The 23,111-nt window shown below is 36.7% G+C and overlaps 1 protein-coding gene across 1 annotated transcript; it reads right to left on the bottom strand.

Moving 5' to 3' along the window:
- Positions 1 to 1,002: 1,002 nt before the first annotated feature.
- On the bottom strand, positions 1,003 to 23,091 carry LOC106867911 (uncharacterized). Its single transcript, XM_014912980.3, has 9 exons — positions 21,827 to 23,091; positions 18,175 to 18,240; positions 14,952 to 15,041; positions 13,759 to 13,806; positions 12,515 to 12,651; positions 9,474 to 10,324; positions 4,961 to 5,035; positions 3,393 to 3,450; positions 1,003 to 2,419 (listed from the first exon to the last, which is right to left on the bottom strand). Exons 2-9 carry the CDS (start codon positions 18,212 to 18,214, stop codon positions 1,445 to 1,447), a joined length of 2,274 nt encoding a protein of 757 aa, XP_014768466.2. The 5' UTR covers positions 18,215 to 18,240; positions 21,827 to 23,091; the 3' UTR covers positions 1,003 to 1,444.
- Positions 23,092 to 23,111: the final 20 nt, after the last annotated feature.

Consider the following 23,111-nt stretch of genomic DNA (forward strand, 5'->3'; position numbering starts at 1 on the left):
AGACTGTGGAAGAGGAGGACCAAAAATAACATAAGCAGAAGTGGTGGGATATTGTGGTGGAAGTTGTTCTGAAAGCATAATCACTAGAATAAGAATAGGCTGGGCAAAGTTCAGAGAGTTACTACCACTGTTAGCAATGAAGGGCCTCTCCCTCAGAGTGAAAGACAGATTGTATGATGCCTGTGTATGAACAGCCATGCTACATGGCAATGAAACATGTGCTGTGACTGCTGAGGACATGCAAAGGCTTGAAAGAAATAAAGCCAGTATGCTCCACTGGATGGGTAATGTCAGTGTACATGTTTGAGAGAAAAACTGGGTATGTGAGGCATCAGGTGTAATGTGCAAGAGAGTAAACTGTAGTGGTATGGTCATGTAATGGATACAAATGAAGACAGTTGCATCAAAAGTGCCGAGCTCTAATTGTGGCGAGAACGTGTGGAAGGGGTAGACCCAGGAAGATGTAGGATGTAGTAGTAAGAAAGGATCTTCAGATATTGGGCCTCACAGAGGGGACGACAGGGGATGGAGACTTCTGGTTTGCTGTGCTTGAGAAGACATGTTAAGCTAAGTAAATATATGGTTGTCCTTGCATACAGGTACGTCCCCTCTTTAACTGAGTGTTCCTAATCATGCAGGCTCATGGATGCTGATGCTATGTAAAAAGCAACCATGTCTGTGTCACATAAAAGCACCTGTGCCAGTGCTGTGTAAAAGAACCCAGAACACTCTGTAAAGTGGTTGGCATTAGGAAGGACATCCAGTCATAGAAACCATGCCAAAACAGACTTGGAGCCTGGGTAGCTCCTGTCAAACTGTCCAACCCATTCAGGCATGAAAAATGGACATTAAATGATGATGATGATGACACACAAACATATTTGCTTGAATTTCTAACAAAGAGATTATCACCTATTTTTAAAATATTATCTTGGTCAAGAATTTGTGTGTGTGTGTGTGTGCATGTGCGCGTGTGTGTAGCAAGGATAACAAAACAAAAAATAACAAGTACACTATTTATTATGAGGTAATAGTAACTGACAATTCCAGATAATATCACATTCAAGAAGTTAATTTTAGATTTTGACATTGTCAACCCATCCCAACATATTTGGAAAACATCTGATGGAAAAATTGGAGAATTTCTTGTTACACTCAAAATACAATATATTACTATAGTGGTACACTAAATAACAAAAATTATCACACTTAGAGAGAAAAATACCTTGTGGTATTTGATTATGTCCATTTAAGTTCTGTGTTCAAACTGTACCCAGGTCAATTTTACTTTCCCTCATTCTGATGACAATAAAATAAATATCCAGTGTACAAATACTAAGCAGTTATAATCAACTCTACCCTCAAAGGCAGTTGTCCAGCTTGGCCACAGTTCAATGAGTGGAGTCAGTAAAAAAGTATATCAGGTATCACAATCATATACAGTTTAGAAATCACTATCACTGTCAACACTATCAAAGTTATCTTCATCATAATCATTCTGTTCATCAACTTGATTATCAGACTGGTTGTTAACTGGTGAATCTGGAGACTGGTTAATTTGGGAGGGGTTTGCTGTGGGTTCATGATTAGGTGAAGACTCTGAACAGACAGAATTTGGCTCTAATTGTGATTTCCTATCAGATTTGTCAGAAGCCAAGTTCATCATGTTTGAACTATTATTGGACATGGTCAAATGGTTTGTAGTTTTAACTGGTTCTGATGTCTTCATTTCTGAAACATAATTCGCAGGTTTCAAAGAAATGTCTACTGGTGCTGTATCTTCTTGAAATGAATCCTTTGAAACTATACTATCTCCAGCTGCTTTTTCACAAAATATATCAGGATCTAAAGTTTTCACAATGGATGTCATGACTTTCACATGTGCTGATTCTTGCAATACATTCGGTGAGGAGTTCTTTCGTCGAGGTCGTGGTACAGGTTTATTGTTCTGTTTGTTATCACAATCTTTTGTAAAGTTTATCTTATCACCATTTGGATCAGATATTTGTTTTTCATCACAAGTGAACTTGTTTACTTCTGTATCTTCATCCGTGTGGTTTGCAATCACTATACTTATATCATTTCTTTGTTTGGAATGCGAAGACTGATGTCTCTGTTTTCTAGCAAGAGATACTTCAGGCTGAGGATTTTCTTTCACTAAATTTTCTTCTTCCGTTTCGCTAACATTAAAATCTGACATGGATGCCATCAATTTTTCCAAGTTCTTCTGATGGCATTCTTCTGATTTATTAATCAAAGATATACTTTTGGAGAGATTTTCAGATAAATTAAGACCAGAATAGCTAGGAAAATTGTTCAGTTCATTTGAAGTAGATGTATTTCCATTAAATGTAGCATCCCTTTCAGGCTTAATACCAATATCCTGAAGAAAATTCATTAGCATTCTCCTCATTTTCTCCTGAAAGACAAATATTTCAAGGAGTTACAATTAGCAAAACATCATTATCAACACAGCATTTAAACCTTAACTCTTTAGCATTCAGACTACTCTGTCAAATGTAATGCTTATTTATTCACATTGTTTTGAATTTATCATGTACTTATCTCATTTCAATGAGGTGATTGTTTATTTTTAGAATGACATTGTAGGGTACATGTAAGAGGCTAGATCAAGCTGATTTGAAGATAAAACAGGTAGACTATTTTGGTCAGATATGGCTGCTTTGAATGGTTAAATGAGTATGCTGAAATAGCCATCCAACCTCCAGTTATATTTAATGACAGGTTTTTATATAATTGATATCTACAGGTCACAGCGATCTAGTTAAGATGTAAAGATTATGTCTGTCTAGTCAATATCTAATGAAACTGAAAGCAGATTCATAGAATAATCTTATTAACAAAGCTCATGAAGAACACGTGCAAACATTTTTTATTAAAATATATTTGACTTTAGCTAGATTAGAGTTGTTTTATCAAATTACCAAATGGGTCCTCAAATATTCCTCACACTCTGTGTACATATATATATATATATATATATATATGTGTGTGTGTGTACATCTATGTATGTATGTGTTTTGGATTCAGGGCCACTGTGCCACATCTCGGGCAAGTGGCTGCCTACTACAGCTCTGGATCAACCAATAGCTTGTGAATGAATGAATTAGATGGAAACTATATGAAGCTTATTGTATATGAATGTGTGTGTTTCCTTGTCTTGACATCATGTGATAGTTGTAAACAAGTATCACTGTCATAGAAGCAGGGTTGTTTGTTTCCAATTTTTGGTGAATACTTGTCTAGTCATTGGGGGGAAAGAGGTGAGGGTTGGCAACAAGAAGGGCATCCAGCCTTAGAAATTCTGCCTGATCCATGCAAGCATGGAAAAATGGATGTTAAATAATGATACTGATGACGATAGTACTTACTTCATCAAGCTTGCCTCTATGCTTCATAATGTGGAATTCAAAAACTTGTTGAATTGCCCTTTAAAGTAAATTAAAATGGAAAAGTGGATACTTAAGCCATACATACACAGGTAAGTTACTGTTAACATATCTAATACAGAAAATACTGGAAAAAAAAAAAAAATGACAAAATATAAATAATATCAATGAACAGTACTGTTTTAATTTTTTTTACAATAAGTTTCAGAGATAACTCCAAACATGTTTTAGCCTTATTCTTACCTCATCAGCACAGTCTTCTTTGAGCTTGATGAAGTAATGATGAAACAAAACACTAAGTAAAGGTAAAAATTATGTAGATAGTGTGGATGGCTTCTCTGAATTATCTAATTTAAAACCGAAAAATAATAATTCTCTTTTCTTATGCCAACTGATGAAAACAATGATGATGATAATGACAGGGGGTGTTGGTAGTTCATGATGGTAATGAAGTACATGTAGGTGCTAGCATAGACACGTGATCAACTAAATTGTTTTTCAAACACATGGTGTAGTGGTCAAGTCAGCATCTTGAGTGAGTGTGTATCATTTTCTTCTTCACCACCACCAACACCACCATTGTCATCGTGGTTGTCATCATTGTCGTGGTCCTGGTCATCATCGTTGTCATCTTCATCATCATTTTAATGTCCACTTTTCCATGCTTGCAAGGGTTGGGTAGAGTTTATTGAAGAAGACTTACTTTCACCAGATGTCCTTCTTGTCGCCCATCCCATGCCGAGACATATTTTCATAGAACATTGGAAATGAGTGACACAGCTTGTATGACAATTACATTCATTTTACAACAACCATGCAATATCAAGACACGGTAACACCAACATACACACACACACACACACACACACACACACACACACACACACACAAACATGTATATATTTTGCAATATTTTGGTAACATATTTGCTTTATTTGTCAAAATACAACAAAAGCAGACAAGCATTCAAAGTAGAGTCCATTGTGTTACACTGTCTGAAGCCAAATTTCTGCCAGTTCTTTAATCCCATGCTAATATCATTCCTTGCCTTTTGAGGTGAAGATCTCTTTCAATGAAGCTCCCACCTCAGTTTCAGGTTCAATCCCACTGCATGACAACCTAGGCTGTGGATTTGGCAGAGAGAAACTAAAAGAAGCCTGTCATGTGCATGCACATATGTGTGTGTGTGTGTTTGTTACCTTGTCTTGATGTTGCATCATGGTTGCAAAATGAGTGTCGCAATTGTCCAAACAGTGTCATTTGTTTCCAACCTTCAATGAAAACATATCTGGCCATGGGTAAATGTTACCTTGTTGGGAAACAGGTGAGGGTTAGTGACAGGAAGGGCATCAAGCTGTAGAAAACTTACCTCAACAAATTCTGTCTGACCCACACAAACATGGAAAAGTAGATGTTAAAACATTGAAGATGATGGTATAAACCACTGACTTCTCGGTGGATCATCCCCTATCTGATCCACTCATCTATTCATACCCTACAAGCCCAATTGCAAAGGAACTTGGAACCAGATCTTGGAGTTGTTACTTTACCTGTTTGTGAATAAACCTTTGAGTAAGATATCTTCTGTGACATGTTTCATGAAGTTGATATATTCACATTCACTGCTGGAAGACACAAACACACACAAAAGGATATTGTTTATATTGCTAATATATGGAAAATAGGTCATTAATAACATATCAGTAAATGCAGAAAACAACAGGTTACAAAGTAAAGAACTGGTTATTTAATTGAAGGAACTGTAAATAAATTATGTAAATAATAAAGAACAGGCTATTTATCTGAAAGAATCAGCTACACAGTAAAGAATAGGCTATTTAACTGAAACAGCTAGTGACATAGCCAGTAACTAGTAATGAACTGGCTACTTAACCGAAAGAGCTGGTTACATGGTAAAAAATAGGCTACCGAGCTGAAAAAGATAGCTGCATCATCAGTTCAATAACTTGTAGAGAACTGGTTATTCAACTGAAAGAGCTAGTTACATAGTGAAACAGAAAGTTACATAACCAGTAAAGAACTGGCTATTTAACTGAAAGAGCTGGTTACATAGTGATGAATATGTTATTTAACTTGGAAACAATCTGATTATATCAGTTTAGAAGAAGGTAATGCAAAAGAAGCATAAAGGTAGGTCTTGGTGAGTCATACAGTTGTTGTTAACCTTCAGACTGATGAGTCACATTTCATTACTTATACTAGTGAGGTAAAAAGATGAAACAGTCAGTTAGAATATGTGAAGGCTAACCAGCAACAACAATAACTTAGATGTGCTATCACTTTCTGAGTTCACTCAGACCACTGAAGTTAATGTTTAATTTAAAGTTTTAGTGGGTCAGTGTTTCAGGGGAAAATGTGAGCAGAGAAGGAGCAAGGGGAGGCACTTCAGTTACAGGTAAGACGGATTGGGTAAAAGTGATTTGTGGGTAATAAAAGACATTGACTGGGTGGTAATGAGAAGAAGAAAGAAAGGTGCATTGTGTGGGATTAGGCAGGGGTGATAAATGTCTTGCTAGTGCAGAGAAGAATGGACAGTTGTAAAATAAACCCAAAGAAGGTGGTGACATCTATGAGCTTGTTGTTAAGACTCAGATGAAGTAGATTAGAGGCTTTCCAATCATGACTACTGCATATTTTTTTTTGTTTCAAATATAATGCAATATTTATCCCCACTTAAATCCCAATGTTCTGTTAGAACAAATTTTACTGCGGTAGATAACATGAGAGAAACTTACATATAGGTTTTTGGTGCAAAATGTACTCTTGTCTATGTCATTAGCAGGGAGATAAGCCCCTGCCACCTCCAGCACTGAGACCACCAGATCATGTGATTTCAATGTCCCTTGGTCTTATCAATGATGGATGTTCAACTGTCAGAGATAGCTACAACTCATCTCCCCGCCAGCAATAAATAGAAAAACAGTGCCAGAACAGGCGCTGGTGTCGCAGTTAGCCAGTGAGCTTGTTAAAAAATATATATTAGCAACAGTAGCAGTATTAATATGAGAGGTAATTTTTATCCCCACTTACACGTGGATGTTCTGTTAGAACAAACTACACTGCAGTAGATACCATGAGATACTCTCATATTGGCTTTCCCTGCAAAGTGCATGCTTACCTCTCAGTATTGATAACACCTCTGCCACTAATATGTATTTTCTAATATGTATAATATAATGTTGGACTAAATTACCCAAAAGGTCCTCTTTTTTAAAAACCACAGTGTGTGATTTGAGAGATAAGACTGCCATTTCTAGCAGATTAAATGACTAGCAAATCAAGTGACTTAACAGAGGCTACCTTATTGTCTTGAGATGAAGAAGTGTCATGAACTACAGGCAGAGTATGTACTTATGAGGTTGTGATACACCTTAAAAAGATTTAGAAGGTAATGTAATCACTTAATCTCTGTTGATAAGGCAAATAGGTATAGGGCTTTCCTATAAGGTGTTATCCACCCCTGATTGGAACTCTCCCGTATGACATGTACGCATGCTCAGTGACTTGCTTTAACAGTTGCAATCAGCTGAATGCACATTGCCAGTGACCTTTGACATAATTACCCACACTCTGTGGTCAGGATTCTTTTTTTGGTTTGATGTCGGTATTGAAGGGATTACCAGACACCGGACAATACAGTGAGAGCAGCTTTCACTCACATCGTGGTATTCGATGCTGTGTACGTGTCTGTCGTGGTAAAATATGCCACTCCTTAACTGTTGCTTTGCTTTCATCCGTAGCACGAGGTAATTATGTCATTATCTGTGAAATTCGGCAACTTACAAAGATCTTTAGATCAGGCAATACTTCACCGAGAGGAGATATAAGCTTCTGCTTATTCCTGTCTGAAGTATCGTCCGATACTTCAGACTTATCGTCCAATGGATTTACTTTGTTGACATTCTTCATCGACAAAATTTTTATTCCTTTCAACCTTTCAGTCAAGTCCGCCTTTCTTCCAGTAACATACTGTCCATATAATCTTAAATATTTCTTTAACTCAGGCACAGTAAGTACTTCAATAGCTGAATCATCAAGCTGCTTTATATCCATGATAAGACGTAAAACAATAACAATGGCGTGGGTTAGCCTCCGGAAGTTTAATTATCTACATGGAGCGCTGCCTAGCCAAGGGAGATAACCTACCTATAGGAAAGCCCTATAGAATATGATACAATCCAATCCATTTAACCCTAGTAAGTAGAGCAACCAATAGAGGCCCAGCCATTGGCTAATGATTGCAGCACATTAGATAATAGACAAATTTAATCAGATAGTATACATTATATTCCTAGCAAAATAAAATTGAAGTCATCACCTTAAACCATACAGTATATACAGGGTGTCCTAGAAAGATTTACCCATTGATGTTTCTTAATTATTCAAAATAAACTTAAGGTAGGTTAATGAAATTTGGCACACACGTTCTAATGTAAATTGTCAATCCATTGCAGTAAGTACATTTCAAAATGATCACCTTTCATCTTGATCATAGCCTACAAACAAGTGGACCCTGAGTTGCATGAGTGCCATACCACCACTTCATCCAACTTGACCCATGAAGACAGAAGAGCTTTCTTCAGATCTGATACATTTGAACAGGAGTGAGCAGAAACGTTACTCTCTAAGATGGACCAGATAGCAAAGTCCATGGGATTGATGTCTGGACTTGAGGGAGACCATATTGTCTTGTCCCTGAAATGTTCTTTGCACCACCTCTGTGTCAAAATGGATGTGTGGGCCGGAGCTCTGTCTTGAGTGAAGACGTAATGGTCACCAAAGGCTTCTGTGACCCAGGGTAACACTTTCTCATTCAACATTTCCACATAAATTTCAGCATCGATGAAGATCAAGGGAGGCTTGAACCCATCAGATGCAACTGTGGCCCACACCATGACTAAAGCTGGCATCTGACAGTGTAAATGACTCCTGCTACCTTCGGGCAAGTCTCCTGCATTCTCTGCATAAAGCCTATCATTCTACCTGTTGGTAACTGCTTCCATGCTGAAGATCTTCTCGTTGGACCAAATCAACTCTTTGTTAGCAGCATGTTTCATCTCAGCTAACATGGTTTTACCCATATCAAACCGTTTCTTCTTGGGAGCTGCTAAAATTAACTACAGGGATTGTTTCTTGTATGCAGTTAACTTTAAATCTTCTCTAAAAACCCTGTGCATTGACAATTTCAAAATATCAAGAGCTTTTGCAGTTTTTCTTGCATTCCTGTGGGGATATCAGTTCATTTGCTTCTTCATAGTTTCAACAGTTTGGTATGAATTGATCATTTCCTACCAGGAATTGGCATGCTTGAGGTAGTAGCGGACTCCATATATTGTTTCTAGGTCTTGAACACTGTTTTAAGGCACATATTCAACTGTTTTAAGTCCTTGTTACCCACTCCCGCTGTCTTCAAAGCAACAACCTGGTCACATTTTGCTTTTGACGCTATGTTTGTTTACAAACCTGTTATAGACGAATGAAACAATAGGCACATGAACAAAAGACATGCAAATCTATATGTAAAATGTAGATAATATTACCTGAACCTATATTCTTTATGAAGAGTTTTCAACATGGGTAAATTTTTCTGGGACACCCTGTATATGTGTGTGCATGTAGGATCATATGTTCCCTATATCAGACAGTTGATTTTTGTAATTATAATGCAATAAATCATTCTCCTGATGATATGCTTTGGTGAAGCATCCAATTGCTAATTGCTCTTGGAACAAAAACTACAATAGTGAAATGTACACAGGGAACATATGGCATAAATTTATGTCATTCATAATTTCTCCAACATTTCTCTATGTATCATAACCAGTAATTAATTAATATCTGTCTGTCAATCAATCAATCAATCACTCCTATACATACATACATACATATATATATATACACACACACACATATATATATATATATATACACACACACACACATATATATATATATATATATATACACACACACACACACACACACACACACACACACACACATATATAATTATTTCCCAAATAAAATAAATTAAACCATCACCTTTTGTTAATTTCATTTAATGCTTTTGGAGATTGGAGATGGCTGCTTGTTGCATTGGATTGGTAAAGATCTGAAGGTGCTTTTGACGAATTTTGAGTTTTGAAGGCATTATCTGTTGAATTCAATTTAGATTTATGTCTACTCAATGTAGTGTTCTTTAAATCAGAGTTTTCATTTTCCAATATGATATTCTCCTTAGTGTTATTTCTTGTGTGTTTCTTGACTTTAGTTTTGTCACTTCTTCCTTCTTTATCTGGTAACAAGTCTAACTGAGGCACTGGTTCTTCAACTAAGGTAGAATGGGATTTAGATGATCGTGAAGAGATGTAGGATGTTGATTCTGTCAAAGATTCTGGATCAGGATAGTTTGAAGTTTCAGATTGGTCTGAAAGTTTTTCCTTTTTGTCTTTCTGAGATTCACTCTCTGCCTTGCTTTTGCGGAACTTTGGAGGGTTATAGTATTTACATTCACTCAGCAGAGACTTTTTACTGGTTTTCAGGATCCTAGGTGTGAATGCTTTTTCAGGTTGTGTAAATACATGCGTCCGACTTTGGAGGACATCACCTGGTTTGTCTTTCATTAGCAAATGGCTTGATTTCTTAGAGTTTTTCATTGATCTGCTGCTAGAACTGAAGGCTTGAGACTGACGAGAAGGTGGGAAATTTGAAGATGCAGAATATCTATCGTCATAGCTGGAAAGCCTAGAACTTTGATTAAACCCATAATAACCATCTTTGGAACCATCATCAGAATAATAATCAGTCATGAAAGAATGATCAGGTTTTCTTCCAAGAGTAGCTCGTACAATTTGGTAGAGTTCATCATCATCAGCAACATCTTTGAAAGCTTCCTGCAAGATGGAAATATAAAAGAAAAATATCAACAATTTTGAGCACTTATAAAACACTGAATGTGATTCATTTTAACCAAATAATCTCTTGCAATATATTTCATTGTCTGTTTGTTTATATATATCTAACTTTGAATGGTATAAAAACACACTTAGTCTGACGCCATCATCAGGTTCTTGAGCATCTTTGGTATATACCAAATTTTCAGTGGTATATAGAAACCACCCTATTGAATAACTACATCCAAGTCCATGACTGCTTTTTGTATAAACCTAATTTTGACTGATAGGCCCACTAAACAACCAGGTCCTTGTGTACCTTTTGTATAAACCGTAAGGTGCTGCAAATATTCAAACCAGATCTTCAGTCCAAATAATATTTCAATATGCAGAAAAGATCCAAGCTTTAAGGGTATTGTGAAAGGTCTGGTTGGAGGCCCAGCCTGCCAAGTTCTTTTACTGGGTTTAGAAAAACTGAAGGACCACTGCAATAAGTGTCTGAATCTCAGAGGAGAATATGTTGAATAAAATCATGATTAACTGACTCTCCTGTATTTTTTTCGGATAAGAGCAAAGCCATTGCTAAAAAGAATCATTGAAACAGGTCAATGAATTTGTTGGTGTGATCCAGGCCATGATTGACAACGATCCCTCAAAGTCAATCAAGTCCATTGCGAGGGACATGGGAGTATCTGAATTTCTTATCAGGTAGATAGTGCATGAAGACATTCCGTATTCCTCATACAAGATGAGAAAGGGCCAATTTTTATGGCAAGCCATCAAGGACAAGAGGAAAGACCACACTACGAAGCTTTTGAACAAACTCAAGCATCCCCTTCAACCGAACATGCCTTGGTTTTTCTCAGACAAGAAAAATTTCTGTCAGGTTCAGATGGTGAACACACAGAACAACTATTGACTTGACATGTCTCCAAAATATGTACCGAGAGTGATAAAACTCAAACACCCAGTCAACATCAGGGTGCTTGGAGTGATCACTAATGATGGTGACATTATGACTTCATTCATCTTCCTACACGACCTCTAGTGCCTGGAGGAGGTAGTGCTGCCCTAGGTCAAGAGGGTGGCTACTGGAAGACCCTATTTCTGGCAACAGGACTTTGCACCATGCCGCACAAGTAGGAGAACCCAGTCATGGCTGTCAGACAATTTCTGTGACCACATTACCCCTAACACCTGCCTAACTAACTCCCCAGACTGCAACCCCCTTGATTATTATGTGTCGGGCACAATTGAGCAAGAGACCAACAAAACACCTTGTAACACCAAAGGTGAACTGAAGGCAAGGATTATGGCAGCATTCACTAACTTAAACAAGGAGACTGTCCAGAAGAGTTACAGGAGATTTCAAAGTCGTCTGGCGGTCGAAGTTGAAGCCAATGGCAGTTTTATTGAATAAATTTACTCTTTAGTATTTCAAGATATTTTAATGTAATTTTGGTAAATATATCTGTTAAAATGAGACGTCAGTGTTATTTTCATTTTTGCATAATTTAGATGACAATTTATTCACTGCACCTTGTATATGTATACTATTTAAAAGGATTGTTCCAAATAGCCATCGTACACATGTTTCAATAATGGATTATATTTTTCTTTTTATTTGTTTCAGTCATTTGATTGCGGCCATGCTGGAGCACTACTGTGAAGGGTTTTAATCAAACAAATCAACCCCAGAGTTTATTTAAGCCTAGTACTTATTGTATTGGTCTATTTTGCTGAACTGCTAAGTTACAGGGATGCAAACACACCAACATTAATTGTCAAGCAGTGAAGGGAAGAAAAACACAAATGCACATACATATATATACACGATGGGCTTCTCTCAGTTTCTGTCTGCCAAATCCACTCATAAGGCTTTGGTTGGCTTGAGGCTATAGTAGAAGACACTTGCCCAAGGTGCTATGAAGTGGAACTGACCCCGGAACCATGTGGTTGGGCAGCAAGCTTCTTACCACACAGCCATGCCTATATTATACATTTATATAATAAATATTCATTTTCCAAATATATCTATATAAGATGGGAAGGAAATCTAGTTCCTCAGATCAGAAGAGGCTTAGCCGACATTTACACACACATTTAATGTGTGTGAGTGTGTATGCGTGTAATGTTAAAAAATGAAATGGGAACAACTTGAAGACAATGCAGGCAGTAAGTATACCAAACCTTCCAGTCCTCTTGTAAATTGTAAGTATTTCCATAGTACATCTCTTGTTGTGTCTGTGAGGCTGGTCTGGATCTTGTTAGGCTGCATCCTGAAGAATGTGAAGCAGGTCGCTTTTTATGCTTATTTCTGTCCCGAACTGAAACAGAATTGTGAAAAATAAGGAAGAGAAGGAACAATGGTGTCATCGTCATCATCATCAACTATATCAATATCAAGGACAATATCATCAGCAACAATAACAACAAAAAATCATTAAAGACATCAACAACAGCAACATTACCATCAACAATAACATCAACATCAACAATGGGGCCTTTATGTGGTTGATCAACCTACTAGAAACTGCATTGAAATCTTCCCTAAATCACACCCTGCTGGCATAAAAAAAAAACAATAACAAAAATACACATTGGATAATGTAGACCATAGATACACAGTAGATGAAATAAAAGATGGACTGGTCATGGCTGGAATGTATTTGATCATAACACTGCTGGATTAGGACCAACTTGGGGTTTAAAAAACAGTAATAACAATAACAACAAATAATATAAATACCACAGTCACTGCTAGATTAAAAAAACTAACTTGGTAGAGCAGTTGAGGTAGGAGAATGCTAGTTACAAGAGGGAGGGCATTGCAAATAATTCTGAGAAAGGAATAAGTTGTCTTGATACAGAAGACCTGAGCCAACTACTTGTTAACAGAAAGACTGCTGCTAAAGATATCCAAGGTTTAGGTGGCAGTGTTAAACTGGACAACAGAATAGGTCTACCAGCAAAGAGTGTCCAAGTGTGCCATGGATTTTAGAAATGTAATCCAAGAGTTTGAACAGTCACAGGCAACAAACTATGGCCCACAGAACTTTCTGAACGGCACGTTTAATGAAAAATTATCTCGAAATTTTTAGTATTGTGGCTGCCTAATGATGAGCAATATATCATACTGATCAGTTTGTGAAAAAAAGATTGTCCATGTCTAGTTTAGAAACTCCAAGCTTGAGCTTCTTGAAAACTTTGTTAATCACAATTTTGTTATACACATAGCTGTGTCAGTGACAAGTTCATTTTACAACCATGTGGTTTTGGGTTCAGTCCCAGTGCACAGCATCTTGGGCATGTGAATGCTGTTCTAGACCTGGACTGACCAATGCCTAGTGGGTGAATTTGGCAGACGGAAGCTGAAAGAAGAATGATATCAAGTTCAGAATTACGTGTTGAAATAAGGTAAAGTTAAAACTTACTTTTCTGGCTTTTAAGTAGTGACTGTGGGGTGGAATTATCAATGCAGGCTATAAAAAAGCCAAAACAAAACAAGGAAGATAAGTATAAGGAAAAACAAAGCAACAACAAGAAAAACAAGAAAAAAAACAAAAAGTGAAGTGTGTCTTGACAAGAAAGAAAACTAAAGATGTGATTTTATTTCATCACTGTAGACATGTGTCAAAGCAATGAGCATTTTTGAATGGTCCATTGTCCATTTGTGGTTTCAACAGACACAGAAAATTTTTAAAAATAAATCTTTTCCTGTTTGAAATATCATTTGAGAAAGAGCTTTCACATTTTCATTTTATCTGCCATAAACAGCAGCCAAATTTCTCTCAAACCTTATCCATCTTGGGAAGGGAAGAAGCACATTAGATAATATATTCGTAGATACCTCTACAAAGAAAGGAGAGTACTCCTAAACAGCTCTAAAAAGACTGGAAGCCCTTTGACCATAAATTTGCTTGATCAGAGTTGACCTGGGGATAAAAGCAATCAACAAAAACCACAACAAAAACCAGATCTAAAAAGCAAAAAAGAACAAAGAGAGACAGACATAGGCACAGGCATAGAAGAAACGTTAGCACGCCGGGTGTCTGCCATTACGTTCTGAGTTCAAATTCCACCGAGGTCGACTTTCCCTTTCATCCTTTTGGGGTTGATAAATTAAGTACCAGTGTGCACTGGGGTCAATGTAATCGACTTAATCACTTTGTCTGTCCTTGTTTGTCCCCTCTATGTTTAGCCCCTTGTGGGCAATAAAGAAATAAGAAGCTTGCTTCCCAACCACATTGTTCTGGGTTCATTTCACTGTGTGGCACCTTGGGCAAGTGTCTTCTACTATAGCCTTGGACCAACCAAAGCCTTGTGAGTAGATTTGGTAAACAAAAACTGGAAGAAGTCTATCATATATATATGTATATATCTATGTGTGTGCCTTTGTATCTGCGTTTATGTCCCAGTACCACTTGAAAACCGGTGTTGGTGTGTTTATGTCCCTGTAACATAGCGGTTCGGCAAAAAGAGACCAATAGAATAAGTACCAGGATTAACAAAAATAAGTACTGGGGTTGATTCATTTGACTAAAAATCCTTCAAGGCAATGCTCCAGCATGGCCGCAGTCTAATGACTGAAACAAGTAAAAGATAAAAAACAAAGACAAATACTTACATGAAACATTCTGAAGTATTCTATAATGGTGTGCCAGGTTGTTTTTCACAATATACTGGGAAGTTAGCTTACTTGATGTTGGTGATAGCACTGTAGTAGGAAAGAACAGCTAATATCAGCCACAAGCAACAATAAAAGTTGTAATGGTATGAAGAATAAACCCATATTAGTGAAATACATGAGTTTTGAATAGTTTGTATATTGTGTGTAGGAAAGGGAGGAATCTAATATTTTGTGATTGACCTTTCAAATGGCAGAGAGAAAATGTTTTTCCTTTCGCTCTGACACAAATCCCAAAGTTTTACTGGACTCTGTGATTTCACATTTAGTAGAATTAATAAATGCAGATAGTTTTCATCAAGAATGTAAAAGGTGTTTAAGGTATATTGGGGGATAAATCTGGAATTTCTTATTTTACTGCTTAGTTTGGAAGGGAAGAGCAGGGACTCTGAGACAAGGCTTCTAAGAAAGGGCTACTGAGATGAACCTTGGAGACAGGGCTGCTGAAAAAGATCCCTGAGACAGGACCTCTGAGACAGGGCTTCTAAGACAGGACCACTGACATATGGCTTTTGAGATGGCTGGTGAGATAGGGTGTCTGAGACAGGGTCACTGAGATAGAGCTTCTGAGAAAGGGCCTCAGAGACAGGGCTACTGAGATAAAGCCTCTAAAGTGATGAGATAGGGCCAGTGAGACATAACTTTTGAGACAAGACCTCCTAACATTGGTCAGGACAACCAATTCTTGGTTCTAATCAATGTTGGACTCCCAGAAGGAAAGCTGAAAGAAGGAAGTTATCCTTAAACTGGAGAAGTATGAGCCAAATGCTAGCAACAGAATGAACTCCACGAAAGGCACCCCCTACCCAAGGACCAGGGTGGTGATGTTAAACCAGGCGATGGATTAAATCTACCACCCAAGATCACAGAACACAAGGAGATGGGCAAATATTGCAAAACATCTCATCTGACACTTTAACCATTCTGCCAATCCATTGCCCTGGATTTATTCATTATTTTATTGATCTTGAGAGGATGCAAAGCAAAACTGACCTCAGTGGAATTTGAACTCAAACCACAGAGAGCCAGAAAAAATACAACATATATTGTTCAATGTTCAAATGACTGCTAATTTGCTGTTTATAGAAGGCAAGCAAATTAATGATGGTCTACATTGGCAATAATTATTCCTCAGAAGACATAAATTAATTAGAGTATAATATTCTCTTTAAAACTTCTCCAAATTCATGCAACTGAAGCCACTAGAATTATTTCTCTTTAGCTCATTTTCATTTCTAATTATGCAAATTATACTAGCTAAAAAGTGTTGTCAACTTGGTTAACCTTTTTCTTACCATATTTCTGCTGAAATACACTACCTTCATTCCAATTCATTTTAAAACTAATGAAGAATTTAGTAGAATAACTCTGCCATTATTAAGCTAGTGTTTTTGAAATAAATTAACAAGAAATGTTTGACAGAAGGTTTTTGATCCAGATCACTTAAAAACTGGAAGTTTGTATCAGGACTAAGAGTTTTCTCAGGTGAGTTGGTATCTATACGGTTCAACTATGTTAAGGTGATGAAGTCTAAAGTATGTCCATTGACACCCTTTGCCTGAAAACATAGATCAAACTTCTAATAAACATGGAAATTAACTAGAATTGAGGAATTTGGATGGTAGACTCTGTAGAGGGCGATTAAAGCTAATATTGGAATGGTAGACTTTGTAGTGTGGAGGCAGGTGGCTGAGTGGTTAGGGTGTTGGACTCATGATCGTAAGATTGTGGTTATGATTCCTTGACCAGGTGATGTGTTGTGTTCTTGAGCAAAACACCTCATTTCACATTGCTGCAATATACTCAGCTGGCAAAAATGAATAACTCTGTGACAGACCAGTATCTTATCCAGGATCTGAGTCTATATGACTTGGGAAGAGTCTTAGACACTATAGTGAACCCAATTCAGAATAGCAGGCCCTCCTGGAAAGGCAGACTCTGCAGTGGGTGTTAAACCAATTTCGTAATAGACATAATACTTCTTTTCAGTTCTGCTAGAAGAGCAGCTGTTGTTAATTGAACCAACCTCAGATTTCATCTCTGATGAAGAAATCTATCTGAAATTTTTAGATTTCTCTTCTTTCTTTGGGCATAAATAATTCATTTTGCTTTTGTATTTGGTTTTCAAGATTCTTGATATGAAATCATGTGTTGAAATAGACTTAGTTGTATTGGCGGGGGGGGGGGGATTCTGCCAATAGTAAACACATGCACTCATTTTATTTCACTTCTTTTATTATTATTAGTTAACTAGTAGAAAATTTAACCAATTAACTAATTGATTGTTTGATTAATCATTCAGTCAGTCAATCAATCAACTAGGTTCATCATAGTCACAATTGACTGACTGAATGATTACTCAAATAATTGATTAATTAACTGGTTAAATTGTTAACTAATTGACTGAAAGTAATCCTTTCTACTATAGGCACAAGCCTGAAATTTTGGGGTACGGAGCTAGTTGATTACATCAATCCCAGGACTCAATTGGGACTTATTCTATCAACCCTGAAAGGATGAAAAGCAAAGTTGACCTCAGCAGCATTTGAACTTAGAATGTAAAACTAGAAGAAATGCAGCTAAGTATTTTGTCTGGTGTGCTAACAATTCTGTCAGCTTGCTACCATCTTAGTTGACTAATAATAATAAATGAAGTGAAATAGAACCAGGGCAGATGTTTCTTATTGGCAAAATGACCCATCCATGACTAAACAAAATAATCTATTCCCATTCACAAACTTCTTATAATTAATATTTCTGACACTGGCCAGCACTAGTTTCATTCTCCCGTCTCATTTCACTATTATACTGGTATTATTCCTTTTAGTGAATGCCCACTCCCTCACTGGTCCCAAAGGTAAAAGTTCAGTCAATAAAGATTACAACATGAAACCGAGAAAGATGAAATGAAATTCTACAATACATATACTTTGACTCTCTATTTCTGTAATATAAATTATTAATGAATACTGAGCTAACTCGATTGAAACTCTGTCAGTTCAACTGCAAATTGATTTTCTAATACTTAGAGATAACAAGCACAAAACATCAAATTGATGAAGGAAAATCAATGATAGATCAATATGTATATATATATATATATACATAGAGAGAGAGAGAGAGAGAGAGAGAGAAGCAAACATATATGTGCATATATACTCACAGCTACTTTGTAAAAGGGTACTTCTTTTTGTTCCTGTCATTGTTGGAATATTAAATCATATTTATTCTGTTCAAATAGAAATAATTTGTAATGAGTATATAAATGTTTGTGCATGTGTGTGTATGCACATATGTATGTGCTTATGCATATGTGTGTGTACGTGTACATATACACACATAACACTCACACAAATGTCTTGGCTAACAAATTTAAAAAAAAAATAAATGAATGCATATAGTACATACCTTTATTCAAAGTTCTGGATTAATGAAGGTGTTAATACATACACACACAAACACACACGCGTTCATACACAAATCTATAACAAACAACAAATTCAAATATAAAAACAACAACAGTCCATGGGACATTCACAGTGAATGTTATTAGTTTGGTGCTCAAAGAAAAAATGTTACAAAGTTGAGGCAAAGCTCTCCATCAGATATGTAGAGAAAAGTCTGGAGAAGAGGAGAAAGAAGGAGGAAAAGGAGATAGAAGCAGAAAGTCAGAAAAAAAAAAGCATGTGTGTAACTTACATGTTTGACGACTAACTATAAGAAGACAACACAAGTTTGTGTATTTGTATGTGTGCATATTTGTGTGTATTAAGCAATGTGATAATCAGAGAGAGATGTGCAAATAAAAGACAGGACAGAAAGAGATTAAAGAGGGAATAAGAGACATAGCAAATGTGAAAAAGGTGGTAAGTTAGAGAAGCATATATATATATATATATATATATATATATATATATATATATATATATATATACAGGGGGGGGGGGAGAGATTTGACCAACAGTTCTTGCTAGAACAGTTCTATTATGGTAGCACTGGCAAAGGGACACATTTCACCACTGAGAATGTATCAAATTTCGTGTAGTCTACTCAGTGAGTGTTGACAGCAAATGGAGTGTTTGGTCTGTGGAAAGTTTTCTTTTACACACACGCACAAAAAAAAAAAGAGAAAAAGAATGAACAACTAAATGTGGCAGTGTAGTTCAGATATGAACGGGGGCAAGGCTCAACGATCAGGAGTAATAGTTGATGGAGGCAGTGTAGATGTTTACCATCTCTGCCCTGCCTTTCATAGATAGCTTTCTCTCAGCCCATTCCTGGGTGAGACTTGCCACCCTGCTCATTACCTCATCATATTTCTTCTCCACAGTAAAATTTCATTACAAAAACCATTATTAATGGTTTCAAATTTTGGCACAAGGCCAGCAATTTCAGGGGTGGGGTTAAGTCAATTAAATCAACCTCTGCTCAACTGGTACTTATTTTATTGTCCCCAAAAGGATGAAAGGCAAAGTCAACCTCAGAGGAATTTGAACTCAGAATGTAAAGACAGATGAAATGCCACTAAGCATTTTGCCCAGCATACTAATGGTTCTGTCAGCTTACCACTTTAAAAGCCGTTATTATTATTATTATGAAGAAAAATAATAAGACAACAAACTGGCAGAAATGTTAGCACACTGGGGAAAATGCTTCATGGCATTTCATTTGTCTTTATGTTCTGAGTTCAAATTCTGCCAAGGTGAACTTTGCCTTTCATCCTTTTAGGGTCAAAAAAATAAGCACCAGTGGAGTACTGGGGTTGATGTAATCGACCAGCCCCTTCTTCACAAATTTCAGGCTGTGTGCCTTTAGTAGAACGGATTATTATGATGAGGAAACAAAATAGGTGGGAGAGGGAGACACCAAATCGTAGTTATGGCTACCTCCACTGAATATGAATGGCACTCAACTAGACCCTCACTGTCTCTTCAACTGATGGTTAGGGTTAGTGGGCCTCACTCACTATCATCAAAGATCTCTGAAGACAAAAATATACCTTAACAGAGTTAGGACCACATCTCAAAGACCAGCTTTTCTCTTTAGGGCTAGAAAATATTTTTAGCTCCAAACAACTGCTGGCACTCTACATTGCTTAAGTGGATATCGCATCTGGAACAATGCTACTGTTACACACAAACATGTTGGACTACATCCAGTGAAGGGCAACTCAATTAAATGGAATTCAAGCAGTAATGGACACACTGTAACCTCTAACCCACAGGAGAGCTGTTTTGTATCTCTCGTTCTTCTATCACTACTATAATCACCTCTATTCATTGGGTCTGGCTGATCTTTTACCCCATCACTCAGGTACCCCGATCTACTTGTCTTCTCACTTTCATCACTCTAACCAGGTCTAACTACCCTTTTCTCACACTAGCTTTTACATTCAGTCCTTCCCCTGAGTATTGATCCTCTAGAATTTTCTCTTCACTCTTGTCTTTCCTGTAGGTGTTGAAGAGTTTAAACCAGTGGTTCTCAACCATTTTTTGCTTATGGACCCCTTTGATTCCTATCTTACTCAGGTGAACCCTCATAGCCATTCAATGTTTAAAAAAATCCCATGATATTTTTAGAATTAAGTATTATTATGAATTGCCTAAAAAAAAATTTTTTTTAATTATGAAGATATTTGGTGTATTGTAAAGGTATAAGAAATTTACTGCACTTACATTTTAACAAAAATATCTTATATGAACCCTCCAAGGGTCATATGGTCTCTGGTTGAGAACCACTAGCTTAACTGGAACATTAATGACATCAAATTCAGCAGTCTAAGAGGGCCTACAAGAGTCGTGGCCACTGCCCCTTCTTCCAGACTCAATAAGTAAATAAAAAAATTAATGGAACTGGGTATTTACTTAGCTCTCAAAACACATTCATCTAGAACAGTGATTCCCAACGCTTTTATTTAAATGCGTTTTCTCAAGGACCCCTTTTAATATGCTTATCCTTATGTATGTCTTTATATGAAATTTTGAATTTAGTTCACGGACCCCAGTACGACCTTTGCGGACCACCAGGGGTCCGCGGACCCCAGGCTGAGAACCACTGATCTAGAATCTAGAATGAAGTTTGTGTCTGCAAAGGAGCTAAAATTTAATAAGTTTCTGATAAAAAAATAAAAACTCATCATTTTGTTATGAAAAATTTATTCTATTTTATCAATTCCCACCCCAATATTTTAACCATAACCATGTTAAGAAGTTCGGGGCTTTCAAAATTTAAAACTTAAAAACTGGCTGGTACAGAAAGTCTAACGCACTCCCTAAAAATCCCTCGGCAAAACAATATGATCATAGCACACGATAAAAGAAAGAGGATTCTTGCGCGGTCGCCGAACAGACAATTCTATTTTCATCTGGAAATTTTTTTAGGAATAATAAATTGACCACAGTACTTGACTAGTACTTTATATTGGTTGAGTACATTTATGATCAGAGGTGTACAAACCAAGATTCCATGTCGTATTTCTTTCTTTTTTTTTTTTTTAGCAGAAATATAAGGTCTCGACGACTTTTTCAAATGCGGCCTTCAACTTTTTTAAAGATGATAGAGTTTGGTTTGAGGGAGAGTTGGCTGTTGTTTTAAGCAGAAAGAAGATCCCTAACTGTTCCTAAAGGCATCTGATACGGATATCAAACAAGACACACCTGGAAATCGAAACTGATTCGTGGACAAAACGTCCATGAATATTTTAGTAGTTTACATAGAAACCATTAGCGTTAGTTATAAATCGTTCGTCTTTTCGTGTGTAGACAAATTACAAACCCATTGAAATAAAGTAAAAAAACAAGAAGGAATCAACTAACCTGTGAGTTTCCAGCAAGTAAAATCCATCGTCAAACATAAGCATCATTATATCAAGTATTATGGTAATTTTTATCGGGAATAAAGCAAGTTTTGCAAAGTTTATATCGTAACTAGGATGCCTGTGTTAAGGAACGATAACTCTAGTTGTTCTGTCGCGACAGCCTCACCGAATCATTTCATACTAGTTCAGGTTTCCCCCCCCCCCCCCCTCCAACTTTAGTTTTTAATAGCTAAGTCGGAAGAGGAAAGTCAGCAACGACCACCCTTTTTTAGGGTTTTGGAGGGGAGCGAAGGAAGTTATACCCAGACAGAGAAACCTAATCCAAATGCTTGCAATAGAATGGATTCGCTAAAGACACCCAAGGAGCAAGGCGATGGTGTAAAACTGGGTGGCTGTTTAAGTTCATCATCCAAGAAGAGGAATGGTTCCTGCAACGGACTTCCACATAATTTCCGTCTATCAAATTTTACTTATAAGGCTTTAACTGACCCGAGATTATGATAAAAAGACACCTGCCCAAAATGCCGTGAAGAGGAATCGAACGCGAAGCCACCACATGCTTGTCTTATACGTAATTAGCTTCGTAATACTAACACAACAATATTTTGAAATAATAAAACGTAGTAAATACTGAACGATATGATGATAATTATGACTTTATATTATTTCGTTACAGCCTTTTAAATTTTCAGTTCAAACTCCGTCGAGGTCAACATGACCTTTCATTTTTCCAGGATCAATAAAATAAATTACTAATCAAGTATTGATGATCGATTAAATATAAATATAATGCATCTAAAAAGCGAATAGAATTATAAAACTTTCATCCATCCTGAGGGTAGATAAAATATTAGTTAAGTACTGGTCGTTTTGATATTTCTACAGACTATCTTAGATGTGAATAAAATAATAATAGAATAATTTCACCTTTCATCCTTCAGGAATCGAGAAAATAAAGTATCTATAAGATACTGGAGGTTGATTTAATGTTTCTTTGGTGCAGTTTTTCTAAAGGTGGGCCATGGCAATATTTTGGAAGAGTGTAGACTTAAGAATGGAACGTAAATTTGTAAAAAGTGAATAAAACTTGCAGGAAAGCTTTAATTGAAATTTCTTTTGAATTTTTAAATGCAAACACTTTGTCCATTCACAGTGGTGCACATGGTTTTTGGAAAATCAAAGTGGAACGTGAGGCAAAAAAATAGTTGAGAAACACTGCATTAGTGTATCTTAGATGTGAATGAATTATAAGAGAAGACAAATATACAGTTACACCGGTTGAT

This window comes from Octopus bimaculoides, chromosome 11, assembly GCF_046866305.1.
Source record: "Octopus bimaculoides isolate indiv1 chromosome 11, ASM4686630v1, whole genome shotgun sequence".
Lineage (NCBI taxonomy): Eukaryota > Metazoa > Mollusca > Cephalopoda > Octopoda > Octopodidae > Octopus > Octopus bimaculoides.

Excerpts from the sequence above, each read along its gene's own strand:
- LOC106867911 (XM_014912980.3), bottom strand. The coding sequence starts at position 18,214 with ATGACAGGAACAAAAAGAAGTACCCTTTTACAAAGTAGCT. Across the intron at positions 12,652-13,758 it reads ACTACTTAAAAGCCAGAAAA|TTCGGGACAGAAATAAGCAT; the intron begins GTAAGTTTTAAC and ends ATTCTGTTTCAG. Across the intron at positions 2,420-3,392 it reads ATAGAGGCAAGCTTGATGAA|GAGAAAATGAGGAGAATGCT; the intron begins GTAAGTACTATC and ends TTTGTCTTTCAG.